The sequence below is a fragment of the Streptopelia decaocto genome, assembly GCF_964273445.1.
Source record: "Streptopelia decaocto genome assembly, chromosome: 2".
Classification (NCBI taxonomy): Eukaryota; Metazoa; Chordata; class Aves; order Columbiformes; family Columbidae; genus Streptopelia; species Streptopelia decaocto.
This window is the reverse complement of record NC_138655.1, coordinates 129651817-129678525: the sequence shown is the minus strand read 5'-3', so window position 1 is coordinate 129678525 and position 26709 is coordinate 129651817. Positions and strand designations below refer to the sequence as shown.

The following is a 26709-nucleotide window of genomic DNA, read 5'->3' as shown; positions in this document are numbered from 1 at the left end:
GTCAGAATTTATTTCAGAGGGCAAAACTTGCCAGAAATCTAAACAAAGTCAATAGTGTTTCTCTTCTTGAACCATCTCGCCACGACTCCAGCAAGTGCCAAAGATGGTGCATGAAAGCGCTGGGCAGGCTCCCCGCTCTGCTTGGCCACCCCAGGTAACCACAGGCTGATTCTCTGGGAAGACTGAGCTCTTAAGATGGACAAACGCTGACTTTATCACCCACACAGCAACATCACGCCTTGTTTAACCTATATCCAAGGTGACAGAAAACACAGAATAAGACTAGAAAACCACATCTCAATGGAATTAACTTTTATTGAGGGGAAAAGGGGTCTACATGTAGTTGTAGGTTTTTCCATCCATACTTTCAAAACTCCAGAAAAGACTATAAACAAAACTTAATTGTTATTGCAATACAAAAAAAGAAGTTATTTTTTAAATGAACAGCAAAATATGTAACTAATTGCTACGTTCAATAAATATCTTTTTGTTCTCCTGCGCCAATTAAGAGGAAATATTCAACCAAGTACAGTAAGAACCCCAGGATTTTTACAGTTTTAACTTCAAATGTTAACCACTGTGTAGCAATACAGAAACTTTATCGGTAAAACAAAGTCTTAATTTTGAGTACACAAGGATCCATTTTCCCAGTCAAAGACCAAATTTTACTTTAACTCAAATAGTCTACACTCAAAGAAAAAAAAACAACATAAAAAAATCATCCTCTGGTTCATGACTATCTAAGTAAGTTCGTCATTACAGAAAAGGCTCAAAAGTCATTACTTGTTTATCAAAGTAATAGGTAAACATTTTAACAGAAAGATTAACAGGTTACTTGGAAATGCAGGTTTTTATTAAAGTATCTGAGTGTGTATATTACATATGACATGCAAGCTTTAAAAATATCAATGCTCTCTTCTGATTAGTCAGGAGTCCAATTGTTTTTGAAACAAAATAGGAATGACTTCCAAAATGTATCAGCATTTTGTGTTCTCTATCTCATTTTGCTTAAGATGTTTTACTACACAAAAAACTACAACAATTACAATATTTAAGAGTATTACAACAGGATGGAAAACATGTATACTTCAACCGAAAATATGTATATTCTAAACAAACCAAAGACTTGTAAAAGAGTTGGATGGAGGACAAGGAAGGGAAGGATGGGAGGGAAAGCAGGAGGAAAGCCAAGATGTGAACTTTGTATTTAAAAATCATGTCCTCAAACTGTAACTCTTCCAATCTTCAGTAGCGCCCTGGGGAAAAAGAAAGATAACACAATTACTATGAAGTACTAACTGTACACACATCAACTCAGCGTTGATGTGCCCAGCTTTTTTGCTTTCACACTCAGAATCTCCATTGACAAATAATACTAGTAATGACAAAGTTTAACCCAGCCAGATTCTATTTATTCACTTGTATTTACTTACTTGGACTATAGGAACGGGATCTTGATCGGGATCGGTATCGACTATAGTAAGGCGATGGTGATCGTCTCCTTTAAAGGAAATTAAAAAAGAAACCCAACAACATTCATTATAAAAGAAGCCTTATTCACATCACTTCCACAGAACAGAACCATTTCCTTAGCACTGAAAGACTTGGCTTGCATGAATGATTTCAGCTTTATTTGGCTGTGTCTTACAGTTATTTAACAAATGCTTTTATATTTCTCTATTTGATGTGTTCAAAACTGCAAGATATTCCCAGACACAGAATTTCATAAACTCTCACTAGCCTTGCAAACACAATAAGTGCTTTTACAGATGCCTGCAATTCTTCTTGAAAAAATTCTCTGAAACTAGATAACTTTCAAAACAGTGAGATGGTTATGAAATGTCAAGCATTAAAAATCCCATCTACAAATAACTCCTTTTTTAACAGCACTGGGTGTCAGCTGTCTCTGGTTCTATATACAGTATGGAAAAACGAGTTCCCTTTCTATCTGTCCACCAGATTCACAGGGCACATGCTTGACCTGCTTCAGGTAGCAAAATTAACCCCTTGCTCAACTGTTTACTGTAAATCCAAACTACATTAACACCCAATATTACGACTACTTTAATCCCACAAAACCTAACGTAATGAGGTTCTAACACATTGCAAGGCTGTAAGCAGAACGTTCCTACAAACTCCATAACATTTCTGTCACCTAACTTTTCATTTTTTCCAACAAATTCCCTGTTTCTACAGAAATTAAATAAAGATTAGGTACCGGTATCTGTAGTCATATTCTTCATATCTGTCATATCCTCTGTCATACCCCCTGTCATAATATGAGTCACGACGACGACCTGCTCCACCGCCACCACCTCCTCCACTGCTATTAGGGAAAAAGCACAAAAATTACCTAAGATATCTACTCTTCATCTTGGTTTAAATTATTTAAAAGTTTAAGTGTTCTTGTAAATCAGACACTTAAAACTATGCCATGAAACAATCTAACAATGAAACATTTAAAGAAAAACACCTTCAAAAACCCCAGAAACCCACCAGGGATTTAAGCCTAATTCCCGTCAAAGGCAAGTGGGCACGTTATTTCAGGAAGCTAAAGGTGCATTAACTAACTGTGCTGGATGTACTTTTAAAAAATAACTCCTTCAGTATTTTTTAATAAAGAAAGATACTATTAAATACTACTGTGGTTTATTGTATCTGTGAACCACAGTAACACATCCTTTGCTTTAATAAATTTGTGGTAAAATACAATTGGCGTAACTAATTTTTTTTTTTTTTTTTTTACAAAAGCCTATCTGTACCTCTGTTTCTTCAACCAGACTCCGAACATTCAGTTTAAATCCATTTTAGTCCCATTACAGGAAATGAGTGAACTCCTTACTGTGTTGGCCTGCCCATATAGATGCCTGGGGTAGGCGTATGTGCTCTCTTGGTGATCGAGTAATCCACCCGAATCCTCCTGCCATCCAGCTCCATGCCATTCGCATGCTCCATTGCCTGCAAGAGAGACAACAAACAGGGACGTGAAACCTGCAACCTACTGGTAACTATGGAAGGCTATGTACAAAACACATTCTTTTCCATCAGATAAACAAGCACTGAAGTGGTTTTATTTAGACTGGTTACTAGTGCCCCGCTGTGGCGAATGGCTCATCTGTCCCCTGGCCCGTTTGCCGGCGGTTTCAAGACTGCCTGCACCGGGGGCCGGAGTAATGTGACACGCAATCCCTTCTTAAGAGAGCATGGTGCTAACTACTAACACGCTCACCTTCCCTAGACTTTGTCTTCTACCCATCAGAAAGGTAAACTGAAAGCCAAACCAGCTTTCTCTAAAAACTGCATCTTTCCCACCGCCGTCTCTGACCCAGAGGGGACAGGCAGATTCCAAAGCTGCGCAAAACAGTGGCTTCCTGTAGGGTGCATATGGCCGGATTACTGCTAGTCGGCTGCCATTTCACGCTCTCCCAGCCTCCTGCCATCTCCCTTACAAGGACCTACTCCAGCAGAGCTTAGTAAAATGGCGGGTTCAGCCTACATGGATACCTAATTACAACCTTCCTCCCCACTCCCTCTCACAATAGCAGCTCGCTAAAGCGATACACAGAAGGGTCTGTGCTTGAGCAGCCTGTGCCTTCAGACCCGCCCGCAGCCCCTGCACACGCTCACTGGGTGTTCCAGCCCCTGCTTCTCTAGTCTTTGAGAATCAATACAATGGCTTTCACAAACTCAAAATCATGAAAATACTTTTTCAAAGGAACACAGCATACTTTTGAGAATTATATTAATGCAATAGTAACTAAAAAAGCCACAAACAAAAACAACAAACAAAACAATCCCACAAACATAAGAATTTAGCAAACAGTTAATGCTGGAGTTAAAAGCTATTAGAATTTGCAAAGCAGATTTTCTTTGGATCCTTTCATCAGCTACTCTAAGATCTCTGAAATACTAATACACACCACTTAGTTTGTGACACTAAGTACAGCACTTAGCCAAGCATATATTATTTTCATCTATCATGTGTGGAGAAGAGGCACTGTTGCAATATGAAGTTAAAGAACACAACCACTTTGCTATTTTTTAACTGTGAGGAACAACAGACAACCTCAAAATATTAAGTTGCAACTCAAAGCATTCTTTTTCTTCTTTTGAATAATGAAACAACTACTCAGAAATGTAACTTTTTGCAGATCTCTAACAAGAACTTTATTGAATTAACATACAAGTTATAGAGGAGGAAACAAAAGCCTAACACCCACATGATTTAACTATGATGTCCCCAAACTCGAAGTGACTGAATTATCACTAACCTATTTAACTACACTTAGTTCGTGTTTTAATAATGCTGTTTATACTATATCGCCACCTAGTGAGTTCTGCTCCCATTCAGAAATGTAACAACTACGTTTACCAAACTGCAAGGCAGAGCCACAAAGCATTTCAAATCTTTCAACATACACTAAACTATGTTTTGTAAATAAAACATGATTGTTAGCTTTAGTTTCCTAACCTTGAGACTTCCCTTTAAAGTCCCATTCCACAAAGATGATCGAAATTAAAATAAACCTGGGCACACATCCTAGGAATGCATGTGTGCACGAAACCTAAAAATGAAGGCTGCAAATACCTGGACAAAAGATTAGCTTTATGACAAAGCCCATCTTTCTGGAAATGCAACAATATGCAAGCTGTTTTGAAAGGTAAGGAATTTTCTGCTTCGTGGCATTTTTATGTCTGATCAACAACTTGTAGAACAATAAGCTCAGCTGACAAGAAGCCACCTCAGCTCCAGAACATGTGGTAAGTGTCTTATTTAGTTAAAAGAACAAACACCTCTTAAAAAGGAAGAGTTGACATAGAGTACCGAGAAGAGGAACATCCCAGCAAGACAGATAAATAAATTTTGAGAGCTGATGGTTTGTTTTGGAAGTACCAAGTTTTACATTTTAGTGGATAAAGATTAGTTCATAGTTATCAGTCTGCATGAAACTCAGACATCCTGGTCCTGGGTCACATCATCTAATGACCCCCACAATACTAAAACTTCAGTTTTCTTAGCTTTCAACAGCTGTCAGCAATAACTACCAACTAAAAAAAAATTAAATAAATCAAAAATCTTTTATAGAGATACAAACATAACGAAGACTTTTATAGTTTTGTCTGCACCCCCAACTGCAGAAAAGCCAAAACTTACAATAAGCCATTATGATTCCAATGATAATCAATAGTATCACTCACATTCAGTCCTTAGCAACTGGAAATTCTTTCCATAGATGTTTTCAAATTCTCTGCGTAATTTTTCATGTTCAAATTCAAAATCTTTGAAACAAAGTACTTAAGCTGACATTAGCTAAAAGCTGCTGTGATATGACCAAAAGCCCTATTTGAAAACAGGGTTTCAGACAAGCAATACAACAGTACTTCTTCTGCACAAAGGCTGTAAAAATATATTAGTCATTCTAATTATTGACATTTTTGTAATTTCTTTAAAGTTAAAACAGTTTATAATAAAGTTTTGGATTTTACAATTCTGTTAGACTAGCATGTCATATTCAAAAATTTCAGTACGCTTTTCTTGCTGTTTTTGGGTACTCATGAACGCTGTGTTAAGAACATTCAAACGTCAAAGGGAAAAAAATTGCACATTTGCTCTAACAATGCAGAAGACATTCTCAAATACTGTTTAAAAGATAGAAGTGTATTTTACAGACCATCAAATGAAGTATTTTCAAGAGAAAAATCAAATTACATTGGGGTTTAAGACACACAATACCCTCTCAGGAGCCTTTAACAGTGCATTTTTATTTCAACCTGGATTTTCTTCCAAATATCTAAATATTGTTAAAAGACTTGCAATATGACAGTAAGCAACCAAGCCAACAGGATTTCTACAAACATGCGCTATTAGATTTGCAAGTTCTAAGGAAAAAATGACTTTGTAGGCCAGAATACACATCTGCATGTTTGCAGTCAGAAAACAGAGAATGAGGATTAGAAATGGCACAGGTAATAATTCAATCTTAAGATTACGGTTTAAATCTAGAGCAGTCTATCCATTAATAACATAACTCCTTCAAATTATTACACGTAAGCTGTTAGTTTAACAAAATGAGTAGTTCCAAAACTACAGGATCATGATCTCTGGTGGCTCAAAGCAGTCAGTATTACATTTAACATATTTTGATTTCATATTTACTACAGTATATGCCGTTTTCTACATGCATCAGCATTTCTGTAGAGTAAAACAAGTTTGGAAACACAGAACTTTTAATTGTGTGCATAAACTTACACAGGTCACTGATTTATTAGTTAAGCAATCAAGAATTCACTGAAATAAATTAAATATTGTTTCAGTCTGGATAATGCCACAAAGGGCAGCTTCGATAAGGAAACAATATGGGAAATTTCTGCAGCCTGTACTGTAGTGACTGACAGACGGGAGGAGAAGGGAGGGAGAGAACTGGACTGCAACAGAATCCAAGGTACCATATGCATTCTACAAAAGATCAAGCCTTCATTTCGACTGCTTCTGGCTGCTTTGTATTACTTCAATAATGTGACATCACTACCAAGTAAGTACAAATTGAATACACTTGAATAGTCAAACATGAGCAATATATGTTGGGACTCGTGTTTTTTGGAGGGTTTCTTGTTTTTGCCGCAAATAAAAACATCCTCTCCACTGTATCACAGGTACAGCATGAGATGAAGACACATAGTAGATTAACTTCCCCCCCCATCCCCTGTATACTGGTATCACTGTTTCAGGTCTGGATTTAATGAGGACACCTGAAAGGACAGTCTGGGGAAAAAAAAAAAAAAAAAATGATGGGTTGAATAAAGAAATTAAGAAACCAAATTTTTTTTTACACTTGCTGCAGTCTGCAAAGTTGAATTCAAGTGTCTCTACTTCACCTTTGCACAAGAGTCAATTTATTTTCTCTAGTCTGAGGTTTTCTTTTCAAAAATAGTATTAGAATAGTATTAGAATATTGTCAAGTTTCTGAGCTTAAACAAACATCAGTTGATTAAATGTTTTCTCTTTAAAGCATACTTTAAAGAGTTTCAGAGTCAAGAAATACAGGATTTTAGAGAACCAGAATGAGTAACTGGATGTTTCTGCAAGTATTAGCAATTTCATGGTGTTTCAGGGCCTTCAGAAGTCTGTAACTTGTAATTATAAACATTTGAGACCTTCTTGTGTTCTTATCCAGGATTATAAAGGTTATTATCCTTTATAATTATCCAGGTTTTGATACCACAAACAATACTTAAAGCATTTCTTCAACAACCTACGTGAGAAGTTTTGGTCAATAATGATGCTTCTAAGTTTGGTCTGCTTCCATCACAGATTAAATGACCTGCAAATTAAAGTAACCTCCCCTGTTATTATTTTGGTCTTTGGCAACCGAATTACATTAACAGTTTGGTTTCCCTTGATTGCTAATGAACACTACTTCAGAAAACGGTTTTGAAAGACACTCAAAACTATAAAGAGCATCTAACTAGCATTAGAAAGCTAAAAAATTCCATTTTGCCAACAGCTGCTGTAGTTAATGCTTCTCAAAGGAATTACTGCTACAGACACATAGTACATTCCCAGTATCCTCAGTTTAAACAACAACTAAGACTTCATATTCTGAGTTACTGAAAAGCTGGAGAGCAGCATATGAAATCCCTGGTCACTGTAGTAAGAATCACAAGCACTTCTTTACTCATAATCCTCTCAATTTAGTGTTAACTCTGAGATAATCAATACACCCTTTAATGTTTTTGTTTTTCCTCACTCCAGTACATGAAAGTTTGTGCTCCTCTAAACACAGGAAGAAAATCCTAATGTGACAGGCAGGTGAATATCCTCTACAATTTAGCAAAAATATTGCAAAACTGCAATATTATGACACTGCCTAAGTGCCAGCATTGTCAATACTGAGTACTATATAAAAAAGAATGCCAATTGAGAGAAACAGGGCTCCAACAGATGTTTACAGGTCCTGCCTTTTGCATTATGTTGCACATGTGGTTCTGAAGACATAGTAGAAAGGTGACCAACATAGGAGAAGACACTGCAACGCATAAGGGACAAATGCAGTACCAAATATTTAGAAAAGGTGGGCTCTGTTTATTTTTTGTTTTGTGTGGTTGTGTCTTTTTTTTTTTTTTTTTTAGGAAAAGCAACAAAACTTCACAAAAAATTAAAAACACTACACCCATAGGAGAATGCTCTCTCTTCTAGAAAAACATAGGTAACACAGGCTTGTCAAATAGGCTTTGTCTGAACAAACACACCAGAAGAACATTAGCACAGTAAAGGCTCAGATTTTCTGGACAGATAAATGTCAGTCCCCAACATTTATTGTCTGCTATCATGTTTTGATCTAAAGACAGTGTTCAAGAGCATCTTTAGTATGGGTCAGAACATAACCTAGTCCAAGTGCTATCCTGCAAACACTAGACCATTGCAATAAAAGACGTTTGATAGAAAACTAACCTTCTGTCAGACCACAAAGTTTTAGGTCAATCTCAGTAGAGTTTAAACAGAGCAGAAGAGATTCCACAGGAAGTCTCCCTTAGCATGAACACATGTACCAAACATTCCTTCCCCAGTCCAGTTGAGGTGGAATGACTGAAGCTACTGTGATGCTCTGCCAGCTGCTCTACCCAGCAGTTACCAGAAGGAAAACCTCTGCTTCTCTTTATAACCAAGATGATCATAAACAGCTAACAACAAGGCTGCTATGGTGTCATAATACATCTGAAGTTCTGGAAGTCTAAAACAGTTTAAGTTAAAATAAACTTTATTGCTGGTCCTTTTTTTAGGACACTGCAAAGTATCACCTTTAAAAAATGCTATTTTACATTGCCTATGGATGACCATCCCATTATCCACACTGACAATTCAGAATGTCTTTACCTCCATATGCAGCTAGCAACATTGCATCGCTTAGTTTCAGAATCCTGACACATACTGACTTTTAAAACAGCTCAATAACTGATTCAATCTGTAAGAACAGTAACCAGGGATCACAAAGATCACAAATCACAAAGGGATTTCAGCTGCAACAGAATCCATGCAATACCAACACCAACCTATCTTAAACCAAGTTATGGAAGTTTAAAAAACATAATTCATTTGGTGTCAAATTTTAGTATTAACAGTGTTTGAAAGCATGTCAGCTCAGAGGCTCCCCAGTATTCCTTCTCCTGGAAGGACAATTGTGAAGATAATGGAAAATACACATTTTTCTGGTAGAGTTCTACACATATCTAATCCATCTATGACTGCTTTAAGAGGACTGGAATTTAGTTCAGCATCTCATCTAGAGTTTTATATTCTCTTTATTCAGAGGCTTAGGGTGTTGGGGTTTTGGAGTGGTGTTTTGTTTGTTTGTTGGGGAGGGGACAGGGGGAAGTGTCTGTTGTGTAGTTTTGCTTTTTAAGAGGAAAGGCATTCTGTCAGTTTAACCCCAGACTGCAATCAAAACCACAAGAGCTGCTTGCTCGCTCCCTCCCTCCACTCCCCAATAAAAGAAAAAATTGAAAGGTAAGGGAGAAACTCATGGATTAAGATAAAACCAGTTTAATAAAATAACAAAACAATACTAATATACATAAAACAAAACATAAAATAAGTGATACTTAATGCAATTCCTCCTGAACTCTGTCTGAACTGAGCAGCCAGTCCCAGGAATAGAGCACCCTGGTCCCAGACAGCCAATTCCAGCAAGAGCAAAAGCCAAAAAGGCAGAAAGGCCCAGCGGCCACTGAAAAACAGCAGAATGGCAAAACACTGAACTAAAGGAACTCCTGAGTGGAACCCAATCGAAATGAAGGAGAACCAGAACAGACCTCCACAGCTGGAAAACCTGACTCTCCTTAAACCTGCAGACAGAAGGTTCAGAAAGACCTTGGCTCCCAGAAAACAACTAAGTTAACAGTTGAATTCTTACATTCTCTCTGTTCCAACTCAAAAACACTGGAAAGTTACTTGAAGAAAAACATTAATTCTGACCTGGCGTGTTATCTTATTATTCTCATCTAAATCCAAATGATGACTGTGCTAGCTGCAAAAAATAAGTTTCTGACTGCCTGAAGAAACCAGTACAGGTATTTACTCAGAACAAAAGTAATTCAAGTGTCATTGCTTTTATGCATACTCAACTTTCCAGATTTGATCTATCCTGCACACAGAGAACTACTTCAAGTCCTTCAATATTCTCCTTCAGGGCCTGTGATGGGAGTTTCACACCTAAAACTATATCCCCTTATTTCTATACTGGCTGCCACTTATTGCCATCTTATAATCTGCTCTCAAAGTCCATGAAATTGAACAAAATAAACAAGTGTTTTCCCTGTCCTCCTTGCCAAAGTATTACAGTTATGTAAATTCCAAATGTTGGGAAGTTTTCCATCCTTTCCCCCTCTTCACACACCAGCCCAGTGGGAAGAAAAAAAAAAAGTTTAATTACACTCCCAATTATTCCAGTTCCTGCTTAAGGTGCTCATCTTTATTTCTGTACATTTCTGACTGCAAGTAATATCCTTTTTTTTATTTGCATTCCAGTTTTTGTAGTATCTGCCAAAACAGCTTTATACTAGACAAATTATTTCATGCTATTTACACGGAACATTTTAAGAAATGCATGGTGTCATGCATGACCATTGCTCATGGCAACTAGGAAAAAAGCCCTACTTCTAAAGACATCTGAAGCTGTAAAATAGGCAAGACTGGCATATGAATGTAACAAGAAATACTGTGCAAGTATTTTGTATGTTATACGCTCTACAAAACAGTCACATTTTCAAAATCCCACTGAAGATGGATATACAGCTATCCACATTAAATCCTCTCTCAACCTGTCAAAGTGATAATGGGAAAACAGAGAAGGGACACTAAAGGAAGTTTTGTGTGTTTTTACTTACGCCTATAACCTGCAACAACCGCATGTATATATCTACAAACCCTACTCTTCCCGTTAACTGATTCTGTTGCATCACACCAGAAATCAAAGAGCAGAACTGAGTCTAGTCCATCCAAGTAATCCATTAAACACTTTTTTTTCTCATTAAAACATCAATTAGCAGAGCTTTTATTTTTCAGCTACTTATAGTAGATTCCACAGCTGTCATCCCCTCTCCCTTCAACACTGAGAAGAGTCATATTCAAACATTACGAATATACTTATCTAATGTAAACAGAATCAAACAGCAAATGTGAAACATCTGCCTAAAACCATTAATCCATACATAAACAAGGTACTTAAAGTTTGTGACTCTGCTTGCCCAAGAAAGAACCCTGCACTGAAAGCTTAAATAAAAATTAAAAAAAAAAAAAAAAAAAAAATTGAAAAAAGGGTGCATCTTTACTTTTAACAGCAATTTCATCTACAAATTTCTGTAAATGTAGTAAAGTTCACAGTATCCTTACACAGGTAAAAAAAGTACTGTTTACTGTGGTGAACCATAATACAGGCTGCTCTTCATATTCTGTGATTCTTTCCTTACAGATCAATTATACTAACAACTTGGTCCAGCTGTAAACAGCTGTGTAACTAGCAAGGTCACTGACCAAGGCACAACTCAAGACAAAAACCACTATTTTTCAAATTCACAATGACATGCTTTTAGAGAAGAAAACTGAATCTTCCGAATTTTGATATATACAGAAAATTACTTTGAAAAATTAACTTTCATAGTACTTCAAAGACACTAGGAGGCTTCTATGTCTGAAGATTTATATTAGTCTGTTACTTCAAAATGAAAATAAAAACACATCAGTGATTCAATACAGACAGCTCATACTCAAAATCTGCCTAAGCATCTGAGCATTGAACTAAAATGCTTCACCTGTTTAAAAGTGCCATGGTTTAACAAGATATTTGAAATTAATCTCACTGTGAGAACCTGCTGGTGAATACACAGTCAAAAATGTTGTGTTTTTTTTTTTTCAGAGATATCCATAAAGACACAGCACAAGGAGCACAACTGTTAAAAAGGACTAAAGCATGAACTTACTTCTTTAGAATCATCAATTCTCTCAAAATAAACGAAAGCAAATCCTCTTGATCGTCCAGTCCGTTGATCATAAACAACATTGACACCAGTCAAAGGTCCGTAACGGGAAAAGACTTCACGCAGATCTCTCTCAGTAGTATACAAACTGAGACCAAACACTCCAAGACATGTATTAGGGTCTGGATTAGCCTAGTAAGACAAACATTGAACTCCAATTAAGTTTATAAAAAAACAATTCTCACATAAAAATTTATCAATTGTTAATTTTTTTAACCTGAAGAAACCTAAACACAGTTTATTACAAAGTTTAATACTTCATCAGTTATCATTCCAATCATGAGATATTTTAAAAAAGCAACTACTTTAATGATTTTTATTTTAGAAAAAGACAAAGATTAATTTATCATGTTGGTGAAAAACTCAGTTAAGAAAAATTGGGCATTCTGTTTACAGAAAAGTTATAGAATAACAGGAACCTATTTTATTAGTATTTCACACTCGAATGACCAACAAGCTGCAAACACGACAGACAAGTCTGCACTAACTATGGGTCAGGCAACCTGAGCTCCTGCTTCGAGCCTTTCTGCACAGTCACCGCTGGTACTAAAGAGCCCACGCTGCCTCCAGTCACATACACAAAATGCATTTGAGCTCCTAAGTATGGACAGTTAAACTGTAATTTAGCTTCTATCAAAACTTCCCCCCTTCAACATTTCCTATGCAACTATACCGGAAGTCAATATTTACATTTGAAAGTTCATCTCTTTCCACTTGTAAACTAGATTAAAATCACCTGCTTCTTTCATCTAGACAGCAGCAAGTGCTGAAGGCCAGTTCTGTGAAACTGTAATCCAAAAGCGCACACACTTTTCTGCAGCACGACTCGATTCTTTAATACAATGTGGGATACAGACCTACTTAAAACATTTCACTTCAACTAAAGGAAGTCAAATATGAAATTGTACAAGGTACAATTTCTCTTTTAGGTTCAGAGTTTCTCTACAAGCCAGGGGGTTCACGTAATGCCAATTCCACTGTAAGAATTATTACGATAAAAATTAACATTTTTTCAGGTAAGCTTCTGGCAGCTGTTATATTAGATGCAGTGACTTTAAATGGCAGCAACAGGCATAGGGATTTACTGGTTTTGCTAAAATAACAACTGGAAGCCGGTGCAGTTGAAATTTGTATTTCAGTTTCAGATTTTCAAAGCCACTGATGCACTCTAAGTTATGCCTCAGTGTTTGCCTTTCAGCTTGATTCAAAGAATGAATAGGTTTAGGTCTTCTGTTGCATTCTTTTCAGAGCTTTTGTTTAGGAATCCATTGCGAAAATAAAACGCTCAAACTACTCATATATTTGAAGTTTCTTTCCATCTGTCCAAGTTCAAACTTTTAAGACATGAATTTTCTACAATTCCTTATTACAGATGAAGAGCACAACAAAAACTGGCAGTTTGTCATTTGAAGGTTATAATTATATGGAGTAAAAAGGAAACCTAAACCTGTATTTCAATCTATCTGATGATTCAGTGGCATTAACAGCTATACTCATTTTATTACTGAAACTCGTTAGCCTAATGAAATCTCCGTGTCTTTTAAATCAGTTTGGACAAGCCCCTCCCCACAGTACATCAGTGTTGTCCTTTTTTGAACATCCCACTTACGCTTAAACCCTCTTATATTTTTCTGAGGCCAAGAGAAGTACCAAGAATCTGTTTGTGCACCCCAAGCGACAGGTGACAGTTACATCACCACTGGAAGGACTGAACTGACTGCAGAGGACTACAACACAGCTTTTATGTCAGGTTTTTGTACTGCCTCCCAACAACACAGTATAGAAGCTCTCTACAAGACCAGCAGTGGCAAAACTGCTACCAATTTTCCTGGTGTCTTCAGGACCTTACTATTTAGGTGATTCAACTCTGCTTGATTTGAGTTTCGTTTTAACAACTCTAGTACTCCGTAGAATTAATGTGAAATTCACTGTGAAAAAAAGTTTTGTGTTTCACAGAATCATTTCCAAAATACTTTCTTCACAAAGCAAAATATTCCAATATTTCCTAGAGTAGTAAAGTGGATTCATTCATCTTTCATTAGGAAATCTACTAACCCTTTTGAAGTTCAGTTATTCTTGCCAATTTTTCAAGACATTAGATTAATATTTACTACATCATGATTACACACTTGCAATGACCCATAAAAAGTGTATCTACGCATGTTGCTTCACAACATCTTCAGCCACTGTATGTTAGCACCGCTGTAGTCTTGCCTCTTTCCATACTCTTGTTTTCTCCCTCGCATTTGTATTACCTGGTCCTGATGAGCTGTTTCACGAAGGTAAGCCTGCAAAAAAAATCTATACTCTTTTTTGACAGGATTACTAAAAAATTCAGATAAACTAAACCAGATTAAAACTAAAATGATCAGAAAAGTACAACGGCCCTCACCAATAAAGAGGCAGACCTGCATTTAAGAGCACTCATCTAGTTCAGCCTGAAGTGATGTGGAACCAGAAGCTAAGGCACTGAAAAGGATTATAAAGAAGGCAACTGGGAGAAATCTCTCAGAATTAAGATTAGTATCTTAAGTCTTGGCTGGTGTACCTATACTTCCTTGTGTCCATACGGAGATGCTTCTAATTTACACTTTGAGAGGTTTACTGATCCTTTTAATAATGAATTCTTTTCTAGTCTATTAAGATTTACACATTAGTTAATAACACGTGGGTTTATTTCTTCAAGTTAAACTAAATTAATTACTCAGATGTATAAAATCACAAGCAACCTTCAACATTATATGCCACGTGTTATAAGCAAATAAACGCTTGAGGATTTTCTTCTTTGGCTCCTCTAGTCAAACTTATCAATAGTGTCAGGTTGCAAGCATGCACAGAAAAGGTCTTGTTTTTGTGAAAGGTACATATGCTGGGAACTGTAACAAAAAAAATAAATCAGAAGGGTTCAAATTCTAGAGCAGATGGAAGCAGATATCACCCTATCTGCACATACCAACTTGCAATGGTATGGTTTTCAATTACTTTCTACAACCGTGCTGCTGGTTGCCAGACCCAGGAAATAAGTGCCTAGCTGTAAGGGCAGAGATTGCTCCCCCTGCCCCCAAATTCCTGTATCCTCCAGTGACCAGACAGCAGGTCAAATTCAGCTTGCAAGTAACCTGCACTACAGTGACATATGCAGTAATTGGTTTTTTGATACTCAGCCTTGATGAACATGACATACTCTGCTGCCAGTGTGCCTTCTCCTGTTGGACATTGGAGAATGACTACGGCTCCTTCGACGACGGTATTCTGGCGTGTATGATCTGCTTCGAGAACGTCTCCTATGGGAATGAGAATGGGAATGGGATCTGGAACGAGTGTAACGTCTGTGCGAATGTCTTCTGGACCTGGATCTTCAACAAAGAGAAAACTTTTAGTCAGGTCATATGCACATCACATACTGAATTGTAGGCCTTACATTTCCTAGAGAAAAGTCTTTTTTTAGAGGCTCTCTACAATTAAAATATCTAAGTTTCTTCTACTTTGGACATCTAAAGATTGCTCAGAACACTAATAAACTTGCTCAGTAGCATAATTCTTAACTTTGTGAGAGTGCTTCTGGCATACAATGAGGATTATATTCATGACAGTTTTTGGGAAGTTCAAACTTTAAACTTTTATCAGTTTGACTGCACATGTAACTAATGCTTGAACAATGATACAGAAACTAGACATGCCACACTGTAAAATACTGTCTTGTCTGAAAAATGGCAAGATCTATCAGCACTACAGTATCTACAAATGAAGTTCACCTAGGCTTTAAAATTAATAAAGACCAAAAAAAAAAAAATCTGCTTAATTCCTCAAGCATTTTTTTGCTGATGTCTAGCCAATGCTAAGCTCAGTTTTAAATAGGCATCATTCCATCAAAGCTGCATGACTTCTTATGGATGTTATATCTTAACAACAGGTAGGTAGTTATCTGGCTAAACATTTCAAAAAGAGAAGCTACAATATATGGCTGAACTTTTGGAATTCAGAGCACAGCAACTCTTTTTTAGCTGACCTAGTATAAAGTGTCTAAGTAGGGAAGACAAGAACTGGGGAGGAGGAACAACATAATACTATGCAACTTCTCTTCCCCCTCCAGAACTACAAATGCTGTTTTCTGGCTTCTCTATCTCCACTGATGGAAGAGGGATTTGGTAGCTCTCCCCATTTTCACTAGTATGATGGTGCAAGGGAAGAGAGAAGATATGTAGTATAAGCCCTATAATATCTATGACATATTTAGACAAAAAAAGACAAACACTCCTCCTCTGTTCTGAGCAAGCTCTGTCAGAACAGAGAACTGTAAAACTTTGCCTCTGCGCACACACACTTTGGTTAGAAAAGGACAGAGAAAGATACGTGCAACATCAAAAAAGGCATTTAAATCAAAGCTCCCACAAATCAAGAAGCTATCCACACCTAATATAAACCATAGTACTGGGATTTTGTTTTTAAAGCCTTCAATGAATGAATGTCAAGGATTTCCCCAAGTAGCATCTTCCAACATTTCCAACAGGTAGGGAGCTTATTCCTTTTATCTAACCCAGACTACCTTTGCTGCCATTCTCACTTGACTTTTTTCCTAAAGGAGAGGTCCACACAAGAGTTCCCTCCCAAAAGATTCTGGGGGAAGGAGGCAGGAACTTTTATAGAATTGAGACGCAATCCCTTCTGTCTCTTCCAGAAGTGATAAGCCTACAAATTTTAGTTGTGATTTCTACATTTCTTCTTCTATTTATATCTATGCTTTATTACTCGTGGAATCTTTCCCTGACCCTATCCACCTATACAACTGCTAACATGCAAATTAACACAGCCCCGTTAGTACACCCCAGGAGGTTTGTAGTTTTTAAAACAAGGAGAAAAGAAATCTCACCAACGTAACAAAAGAACGGGCATAAGCAGTAACACTGAATTAACATGAATAACTTCCTGTACATACCTTGATTTTGATCTTGACCTAGAGTGCGATTCAGAATGTTTGGAAGCTCTCGATGGACTCCGAGATCCTGACCTGCTCTCCGATTTTACACGAGCAGGACTCCCAGCTGGAGATTTTGACTGGGAGCGAGACTCCTAACAAAAAAGACAGTATTAAAAATGGTATTGGTTGTATAAATGCCTAACTCCTAACATTTAAAGTACAGTAACTCTATTATATTGATTGCTCCTGAAAAACAAATGGTTAGGCAATACCCTCCAAAACAAATTTCATTTTGCTAACCCACTGTTAATATTGTATGCTTTCCTCAAACAGGTCCCTGCTTGAACCAGATCACCAATTCTCTATTAACTATGTAATCATGCAAATTCATCTACAACTTGATCATACAGACACTGGAACATAAACCATACATTTACTTAACCTAGGACCCATTCATTCTTCCAGATTCTTTTAATTCTACTTCACTCTTGCTTTCTACTTTTCTTCATTCTTCATTGAGTTTTTCATTTTTCATACTTCGTGTATTCTTCCCCAATTCAAACAATTCATTATAGCCTTAAAAAAACATTCAAGTGCTTCTATCTGACCAATCTTCTGTTCAATTTTTTCCCCCATTCAATTTTAATTTTCTGATCTTTAATACTTTTCATTAGCCTTCTTTTATCTTGATTTATCTTCCACATTCTTGGAAAAAACTCTTCAATTTCTTCACGAACATTAACCTTAATGGAAAAAGAACATTTAGTATATTTAAGCACGTGGGGATTATAAAACTCTGCTGGAGTTCAGATGTTATCTACCAAATTGAAAAACCAGCAGGTAAAGTGAAAGAAACTATTTTATAAAACAACTTAAAAAAAAAAAAAAATCTTTAAAACTATATATAAGTGTCTATGTTCTAACAACAAGCTTACTGAGTTTTCAGTGGTTTACTGTATTTTCAAAGCTACCCTCCTCCCCTCTCAGATTTTTTTGCAAGATACATAGATACACTAAAAGCTAATTAGCACAAGTATATGAAAGTATTGATATCAATAACTGTGATTTCCCCCCTAAAATAATAACTATGCACTTCTCAGTATTGAATATCCCAAATTCTACTCCTACACATTATTACTAAGACACTCTCAGTTCAATAGAATGGCCAAAGATTTCCAGTCAAAACCTTTCTATGCACATACTTACTTGCATAATACATGTACACGGACATATGCAAGATAAATTATTTTTGTTCTTATTTTTTCTTCCTCATTGTTATCCTGCTTTCCTTGCATACAACTTAATCCATATAAAACATGATATATAATAGCACAGTTCAAAGCAATCCAGTAAAATGCAGGAGGGTTTTTTTCTTGCATGGTAATGCATGCAATAAAAAAAACCCTGGGAAAACAAGTAAACAGAGCAGGTTAAGATTTCCTTACATTTTCCAGTGCACAGCATTTCTAGGGAGCTCAGCTAATTAAAAAAAAAAAAAAAGAAACAAAACAAAACAACACCCTACTGAACAGTATGCTATATACATCTGTAACTTCACCAAAAAATGTGCAAAATTCTTAATGAAAAAAATACATAGCAATTTCCCCTCCCGTAAGTGTTACATTTCACGTTCATTTGCATCATTTCTCCTCCTGCTTGTTTTTCTCAACTTATTTCTTACTCTGCCTATGTCCAGATTTGCATTTTCTTTTGCAGTTAAATTCTTCAGTACTTTGGCCTTAAGTTCTTCTCAAAGGATGCTGTCCTCACATTTCAAGACAATAAATCTAACAGAAATGGAACCTGAGAGATTCCTTACTAACAAGTATTACAGCTACACTACCTTTCCCCTTTACCTCAACAAAAAGGGCAAGCAACACATGGATAGTGTCACTTATTGGGATGACAGACCTGCCCAACTTATCAAGGAAGGCCAAATTCAAAGCTTGGCTCTGACACATCGACCATATAATCAAGTCTGCATTACAAGTTACCCTTATTAAATTGACTATCTGCTGATCTGGCTACACAACTTTCACCAAAATAAAAGGTTGTAAGTGCACTTAAATATTACCACATCTTATTTGCCATTTTAATTATTACATTTGAAATCCACTGTTTACTATAAAAATAAATACGTTTCCTTTTATAATTCCTAACACACTTTTTAATCATCTTGCCTCTATTTTTGTATTCTTCACAGTTGGAAAGCCTCCTTAATTCTTCCCTTTACACTTCATCCCCTACAACAATCAACAATTATCAGGTTCTCTGGGAATTATTTCTACTTCGCTCCCTAGTAAAAGTGATCAGCATTACAGAGAAACATTTAACATGACATCATTCAGATTTTAAAAACATCCTTCAATAAAAACCCAAAGAATTTACCCTCCTCAGTCACTCCTTCATGAGGATATTGTGTTGTCCATACTTTTTACATTTGAAAGATCAATTCTTGAGCAACAAAAACTTTCTAAACTTAAATGAAAAAAAAAAAAAAACAAACACACCCACAAACAAACCACAAACACAACCACCCACCACACCAGATACTGCACGATCTAGAAATGTTGGGAGATGACAAAAATACCGATGACCCAATCACTCCCATACAATGCAAAATTTAGCTTAGTATCCTTATCTATTCAACTGAAGCATCTTATGACACCATCCAGAGAGTATCTAACAGTATCAGTTACGACAATGATCTGTATTAAGTTGCCAAAAGCAAATGTTACATAATTTCATGTTGGTCAAGTCCTTTTGGAACTATCTGTTTAAGACCTTTAGAAGCTGCACTCACAAACATACAACTTTGAAACTGGAGTGACAGAGGTGACAGTACGTTCTTGAACACTTCAAACTTCCTCAAAGTAACTGTAGATGTAAACTGCAGGTAAAGAGAGATTACCTGTTAGCAGTTGCATACTGTGTCTGTCATTGGCAGGCAATTACATCTCATCTTCTGATGTAACAAAGATCACCTAGTTATAACTCCTACAGTGCTTCAAAAAAAGAGACTAAGGGAATCACAATAATCTGCAAGAGATTAGGACTTAAGGATGACACTGAAAAAGTACCTAATAAGATCTGTATCAGCAAGACTATAGGCAGCATTTAAGAGATTCAGAGCTTCAAGGAGTAACAAAGGGAGATTTTAAAGACTTTTGCTCCTCTATTTCCTATTAGAAAGAAATAATTAGAAAGATATATCTTAGTCTATATCATAGACAGACTCAATTGTTCTGCATAAACAGTTTATAGTCATTCTGCACAATGAGTGAGAAAATTAAGTAGTTAACCCCCTTCTTAGTACCTCATATTAAACAACAGAAAACAGACACCTTTATTATCCAAAACATTAAAATCTCTCAGTTCTCTACTAGACTTTAAGCAATCTAGACATTCTGATCTTAACTTCATAATTATCAGAGAAATTAATTTAATTACTGCGTAAGAAAGACTAAAATTTCTCTCTGGATCCTCAACATTTTCATTTCCTTCTGTTCTAAAGATCCCTAGTCATTCAAGGGCTACAGGTAAGGCTGCAGGTCTTAACTCAGCTTCTCATCCCACAACTATCTTACAAAACACTATGTATTTTAATGCCTTCAGCTTTATTATGCAATGATCCAGGCATTACTTTCACCTTTACAAATGTATAGGTAGACACTTAGTGTGAGCACATCAAACTACCTAGATTTGTTGTCTCTACAGCCTGTACAAAGACAGCTGACTTCCTAATATTTTTCAGATCAGACTTTCCTTTCAAAACAAATGCTACATCTCTCAGTAACACTTTTCCCATGGCAAACCTAATACCACCACCATCACACCAAAAACCAACCCACACCAAAAAAAACTCACCTAAAAAAAAAAAAAAATTCTTAACCATAACAGCATGCTTCCTTTGAATACAATGTGGTGGCTTCCTCATGCACACATTAGGAGATGGGATTTATAATTCACCAAGGTGTGGACTTGGAGCCAAAAAAAAAGAAATCACTGTAGCTTCTGTTACTGATTCTCTGGATAAGATGTACAGCTAAAAGCATTTTAAGAGCACTGAAGAGCATTTTTCATCCTTTCTATCTTTTCTCTTCCTAGAAAGAACAACACAGAAAGTAGTATGGAAAGGATATTCCGTGCCCCCCATTACCTCATGTAAACCCAGTCACTGAGCAACTATCAACAACTTTAGATGATCCAGATGAGCAAGATGTCAGTCATGTCAATGCATTTCATCAATACTGGTACAACTGTTTAAACCATGTAACTGATCCAAGTTATATCTACCGTTCATATTCCTCAAATCCTTCACAAGAAATGCTACTCGCCAATATAATTACTATTTTAAAAGCATTGAAAACACCTCTATGCAAAGTAGAACTGCAGAAGTCTTCAAGAAGTACTCTCAGTTTTTCACCTATCGTGGGAAGGTATGACAAAGAACATCAGGGGTGGGGCAAGGAAAGATAAAATTGTTCTTTCCTTCTGTCCCAAACTTGTCATACCTTGCCCCACTTCACACCTTACCATTTCAGAGTACAACAGAAAGGATATAAAAATTTAATGTGAGATGCTAAATAAAAAGAACTGAATAAGCTTGAATTACTCTTTCTACAGCAAAGCATGAGAGGTGAAATGGGAAGGAAAAAAAAAAAAAAATCAGTTCATGTTCATTTGACCTTGCTAAGAAGAAATACACATGGGGTGAAAAACGACATGCCAACAAGTAGTCTAGCAGTACCATTAAGCCAGCAAAATGATACTTCAGACTCTACAAAAATCCTGCCCAAACTAGAAAAAAATAAATGAAGTCCAGCTTTATAAATGGATAGAAAAATATAAACAGTCAAAAAGTCAAAAAAGAAACAGAAATTCAGCAACAGCCTACATTCACTGGATAAAACTGTCAACTTAATGATGTCTCATGTATGAGAAAGGACAAGATTACATTTTAACCACTGTTTTGACAGGAATCTACCAACTTTCCCTGGAACTCACAAGAAAAGTTAAATATTTTTTGCTTCATACTATGCTCTGTCACTCTATACTAAAAATAAAACTGACCCCTTAAGTAGCTGTTCTTCTGTAAATATTTCAATAGTGTATCCAATAAGTTTCTGTATAAAAAGCAAATCATAAGTTGTGCTATCTTGAAGACATGTACAGTTTAAATGTTACCAAGATCATCAAACTTCATGCATTTCTTGATGATACTGTCCTGATTTAAAAAAAAAAAAAAATTAAAATGAACAAAAAATAAGTTAATAGCTTCAGCAACAAACTTTTTAAAATTACAAGTTCATCTTCTCACTGAGGCTTGAATATATGCCTTCAGGGAGGGTTCTGTAGTCACTCCATCACATATGGAAGACAGGAAATGGTATTTGTTTTCAAAAAGAGAAGTCTTCCCAGTCACACGGTCCAGAACAATCTAGAATTTATTAAGCTTCATTTAAAAAAAAGAAAGAAAGGGGAAAAAAAAAAAAAAAAAAAAAAAAAAAAAAAAAGAAAGAAAGAAAGAAAGAAAGAAAGAAAAGGAAAAAAGACTTCCAGAAAAGGCCTCCTTCCTCACAATGGTCATTAGAAACCACAGGGTGACCACAGCACTACCCAAGTGAATGCAGAACTCCTGAGCATAAACAGACTGTCATGCCTGTATTTCAAAAGGTATGTAAAGCAATGTGCCTTCCTTTCCACAGACGTGGCAGATTGCCACTATAGCAGAGGCTGGATACAATAACTAAACATACTTCCCTCCCACTATTATTTTTGCCAAAGAAATGATTGCAAAGTTCATCAGATTTAGGTAGCTAACATTAGAACACATATGAAATTAAGTATTTTGCCTACAAGCTTCATGAAGCAAATGTAAGACACATTCACAGTTAAGCTAATCCAAAAGCCACTTGCACACATATGAACTATGCAGACATCCTTTAACAAAATGGCTCACATGCAAAATAGTATATTTCTTCCAGTGTTTTATTAGACTGAGATCACTGCAATTCTGCACAAAGGAGGAAGAAGCATCTCACTAGAATGAAGACAAACAACGTGGAGTTCTAAAATGGAATTCTATCTTTGTTCTGATAAAATTTCATCTATTTAGACAAACAGCATACTAATATCAGTAGAAAACTACTAAACTTTTAAGACTACAGAAGTCAAACATTATCGGAAGCTCAAAGAAGAACTGATCAAAGTTTCAAACGGAGCTTCTGAAGTACAGGTTTGTTCAGACTCCAACTTGTTCACTGCACTGGGAAACGTGTCAATAAATTTGCACCACAGAATGTGTACCGAATGAACAATGTCTTGCTACAAATAATTACAAATGTGAAAAGGAATAAGAGTTGCCTGTCATCTGACAGCAATAAAAGATAAAAAAGCCACACCTGTCTGACCTGCTCACAAAGAACATTCAATGGTGATAAAAATCCTATGACTATAGCATATCCACTATATTTCTAATTCTTCTGACAATTTCCTTCCATTAAATCACCATGCTTGCTTGGGGGGTGGGGTGGTGGATTTCTTCTGTTCAACCAGCCACATTCTTAATACAGAACTTGCTTAAGTTGAAACAAAATGACACAGAGTAGATGTTAATTAGTCTGAGTATATTTGATTAACATTTGCTTAAAAAAAAGGCCAATGAAGAAATAAGGGAGCTTAAGAATAAAAAGAAAACTCTACAATGTCTACAATGATTGCACTGAACACTTCAGAAATGCAAGTTATTAACGCAAATTATGAGTCTCATCGGAAAGTTATTTCCATGATTATTCTAAAATTCCTGTTCAGATTAATTAACATATGATTTTAAAACCATGAATTAGAGGCAAAGCATATCCATGGACAGTATTTTAATGCTGCTAAAATAAGCTTTTAAAAAAATCATTATCATACTGTGGAAAATTTTTTTAAATTAACTGAATTATCGTTACTTGTATATGAACAATTTTTCTTCATGAAGCAGCAAAACAGGAACACACTTTCTAATTAATCTCTGTTTAAGAGAAAACTTCATACATAACAATATGCACCTTCATATTGGTATCAGACTTTATCACTACTTGCAAGAACTTAATACTCCCTCATTCCACGTGCCTGCACCAGGACATTCCATGTGTAACAGAGTTCTATCAAGCCAGGAACAGCAGACTAAACACTAAAGCAGAAACGTTACACATGCTTCATTTTATGCCTGCAAGCACTTTCAGTGATAATGAAATATGAAATGTTACAGTCTGAAATATTATTCCTTATTTCAAGTATTTTAGTAGCATCAACAACAAAAAGTATTATTGAAGAAAAAAAAAGAACTGCTTACAAGTGTTTTTCATTAGAACAAAACCCCAAAACTATAAATGAATCAGGTACTTGTCATTATGTTCAGTTATAAAAAAATACCAGTAGACAAGACACTGCCACATGCCAGACTGATTGAAAAATTCCAGTGTTAGGGAGAGAAAAGTACAGAAGTTTTCCAAATGAAGACTCAACATGGTCAGCAGCTCTTTCCAACAAGTAAATTTTCCATCACACCCCCCCTCCCATAAAAAAAAAAAAGAAAAAAGAAAAAAAAGAGGCCAACTAAGAAGTAGCAATAGTGGCAATCACAGGAACTGCTATGTAGGCACATACTCTCAAAACGTAATTTTATTTCTACACTGGGCAGAAGGTGGTATGCAGAAATACTGAAACCACACAGCTTTATCAGCTTTGTAACAAGAACAACAGATCCACCAAGGAACCTAACACATATGTTCTGTGGATGAACCTAACATAAATACTTCCTAACAATAAAGCACAGTGGTAATACACACAATAAAATAATAAAAACCCCATAACTCTTATTGTAAAATGGGAAACTGAAGTAAAAACTAAATTTTTAAAAATTAACAAAGCATACCTGTTGCTCAACTTTCTCAGACTTAGTTGGTTTTCATTTCAGAAATTAGTTTACTGAGCTGAAAAGAGCTTAGCAATATAGCCATCTTTGTCCAAGCAATCGACACAAAAACAGATTTTGTTCACCTCACCTGAGGAACCAGCAGTAATCACTGCACATCCAGGCACAGCACTGCCAGCCTAGGATATGTGTTTGGTTTGTTTCTACTAACACTACAAAAGGGTAACAATATTTGTGTAAAAATAATAATTAGAATATGACACTGATCTTCCAAAATTTTATTGCTTGTTTCCCCAGACAGTAACCCTACATAACGGCAAGGCTGCTGCCACTGGTTCATCAGAGAAAGGCACCGAAAGAATACTCAGGTGTTCCTCTAAGGCAGGGGTGTCAAACTTCATTTTCACCCGGGGCCACATCAGTCCCGCGGTTGCCTTCAAAGGGCCAAATATAATTTTAGGACTGTATCACCGTAGGAGTCTTGCCTTTGAAGGCAACCGCGAGGCTGATGTGGGCCCCGGTGAAAATTAGTTTGACAGACCTGTTCTAAAGCATCTCTTAAAGAGTGAACAAAAAACCCCAAAAACTCTGCAAAATTAAAGAGTAAACACTGATGGAGTGAGGACAAAGCACACATTTCATTCCTGTTTCAAGCAGCTTCTAATCCCTGCTTGCCCTGATCATAACTAAGGGGGGAAAAAAAAAACAAAAAACCCAAAAACCAACAAACAAACCAAACAACACATTAAAAATTGAAGGGTCCAGTCATACGTGTACATAAAAAACCGCAGCAATAAGAGGGAAGATAAAAGAAACCGGCCTAACCAGGTTACAAAACCATAGCAGCTCGTTGAAAGTCTTCAGCTGCGTGATCAGTGAGTTCCAACGGTTTAACAACGAGGGCCGAACCTCCCGATGACTTCGGGAAGCCTGGCCCGAGGGAGTTCCCGCTGCGGGCGGGCAGCCAGAGGCAGCAGCGCACCTCTCACAAAGCGCCCCGTCCCTCCTCCCGGGCGGGCGGAGGCCCCGGCCACCCCGCGCGGGCCCACGCTCCCCCAGCCCGGGCCGGAGCCGGCACTGCCCGTGGGACGAGCGGGGCGGGGAAGGGCAGCGGGCCCGGGGCCTGCACCCGGCCGAGCGGAGAGGGCCGGGACAACCTCGGGACCACGGGAAGGAAAGAAAATAAGGAGAGAAGCGGGAAGAAACGCGGGGCTACCGCAGCACCCTGAGCCCTGTTCTGCAAGAGAAAAGGTGCGCTGGCAGGGTTAGGGCCCGCACCCGGCGGAGGGGGATGGGGACGGGGACGTGATGGGAGAAGGAACCGTGTGAGGGTGCAGACAGCGGAGCTCAGCTGCGGCTGGGCCAGCGCCTCAGCGCCGGGTCGGGGAAAAAAAAAAAAAAAAAAAAAGAAAAAGGGAGATAAAGAGAGACGTGATAGCCCACGGCCCAGCCGAGACTTAGGCGCCTGAAGAAGCCATTTTAGAGACAAGCTGCGTTGCCCCCAGTCCCTCCGGGCTGGAGGAAGCAGAGCGCCCCCGCCCACCCTGCCCCGCTCAGGTCACCCCTCTCTGCTCGGCCCGGGCAGGGACGGCCACTCACCCTCCCCTCGAAGTTGTTCTCCTCCACGTCGCTCATGTCGGCAGAGTCCTGGCCACGGGGCTGGGCGAACGGGGACGCTAGTCCCGAGCAGCAGCTGTACCCGCGACCGCTACCACTGTTACTGTTGCTGTTATTATTATCGCTACCGATATCGCTACCACCTCCCCCGTCCAGAGCCTCCCAAACCGCCTCCCGCAGCAGCGCAAAATGGCGCCTCTGCTCCGTCTGCGCCCGA

The 26709-nt window shown here is 37.4% G+C and overlaps 1 protein-coding gene across 5 annotated transcripts; it reads right to left on the bottom strand.

The window, feature by feature from the left end:
- Window positions 1-297: 297 nt before the first annotated feature.
- On the bottom strand, window positions 298-26709 carry TRA2A (transformer 2 alpha homolog). Of its 5 annotated transcripts, none has more exons than XM_082044073.1 (9): window positions 26475-26608; window positions 17383-17694; window positions 16970-17103; window positions 15218-15317; window positions 11977-12165; window positions 2843-2958; window positions 2219-2326; window positions 1434-1501; window positions 298-1256 (listed from the first exon to the last, which is right to left on the bottom strand). In XM_082044073.1, the coding sequence occupies exons 4-9, from the start codon at window positions 15248-15250 to the stop codon at window positions 1246-1248; spliced, it is 525 nt and encodes a 174-aa protein (XP_081900199.1). In that variant the 5' UTR covers window positions 15251-15317; window positions 16970-17103; window positions 17383-17694; window positions 26475-26608; the 3' UTR covers window positions 298-1245. The 5 variants fall into 5 exon arrangements, with proteins under 5 accessions (XP_081900199.1, XP_081900200.1, XP_081900198.1 ...); XM_082044074.1 differs by having other exon boundaries at window positions 17394-17694; XM_082044072.1 differs by lacking the exon at window positions 17383-17694 and having other exon boundaries at window positions 15218-15389; window positions 26475-26709.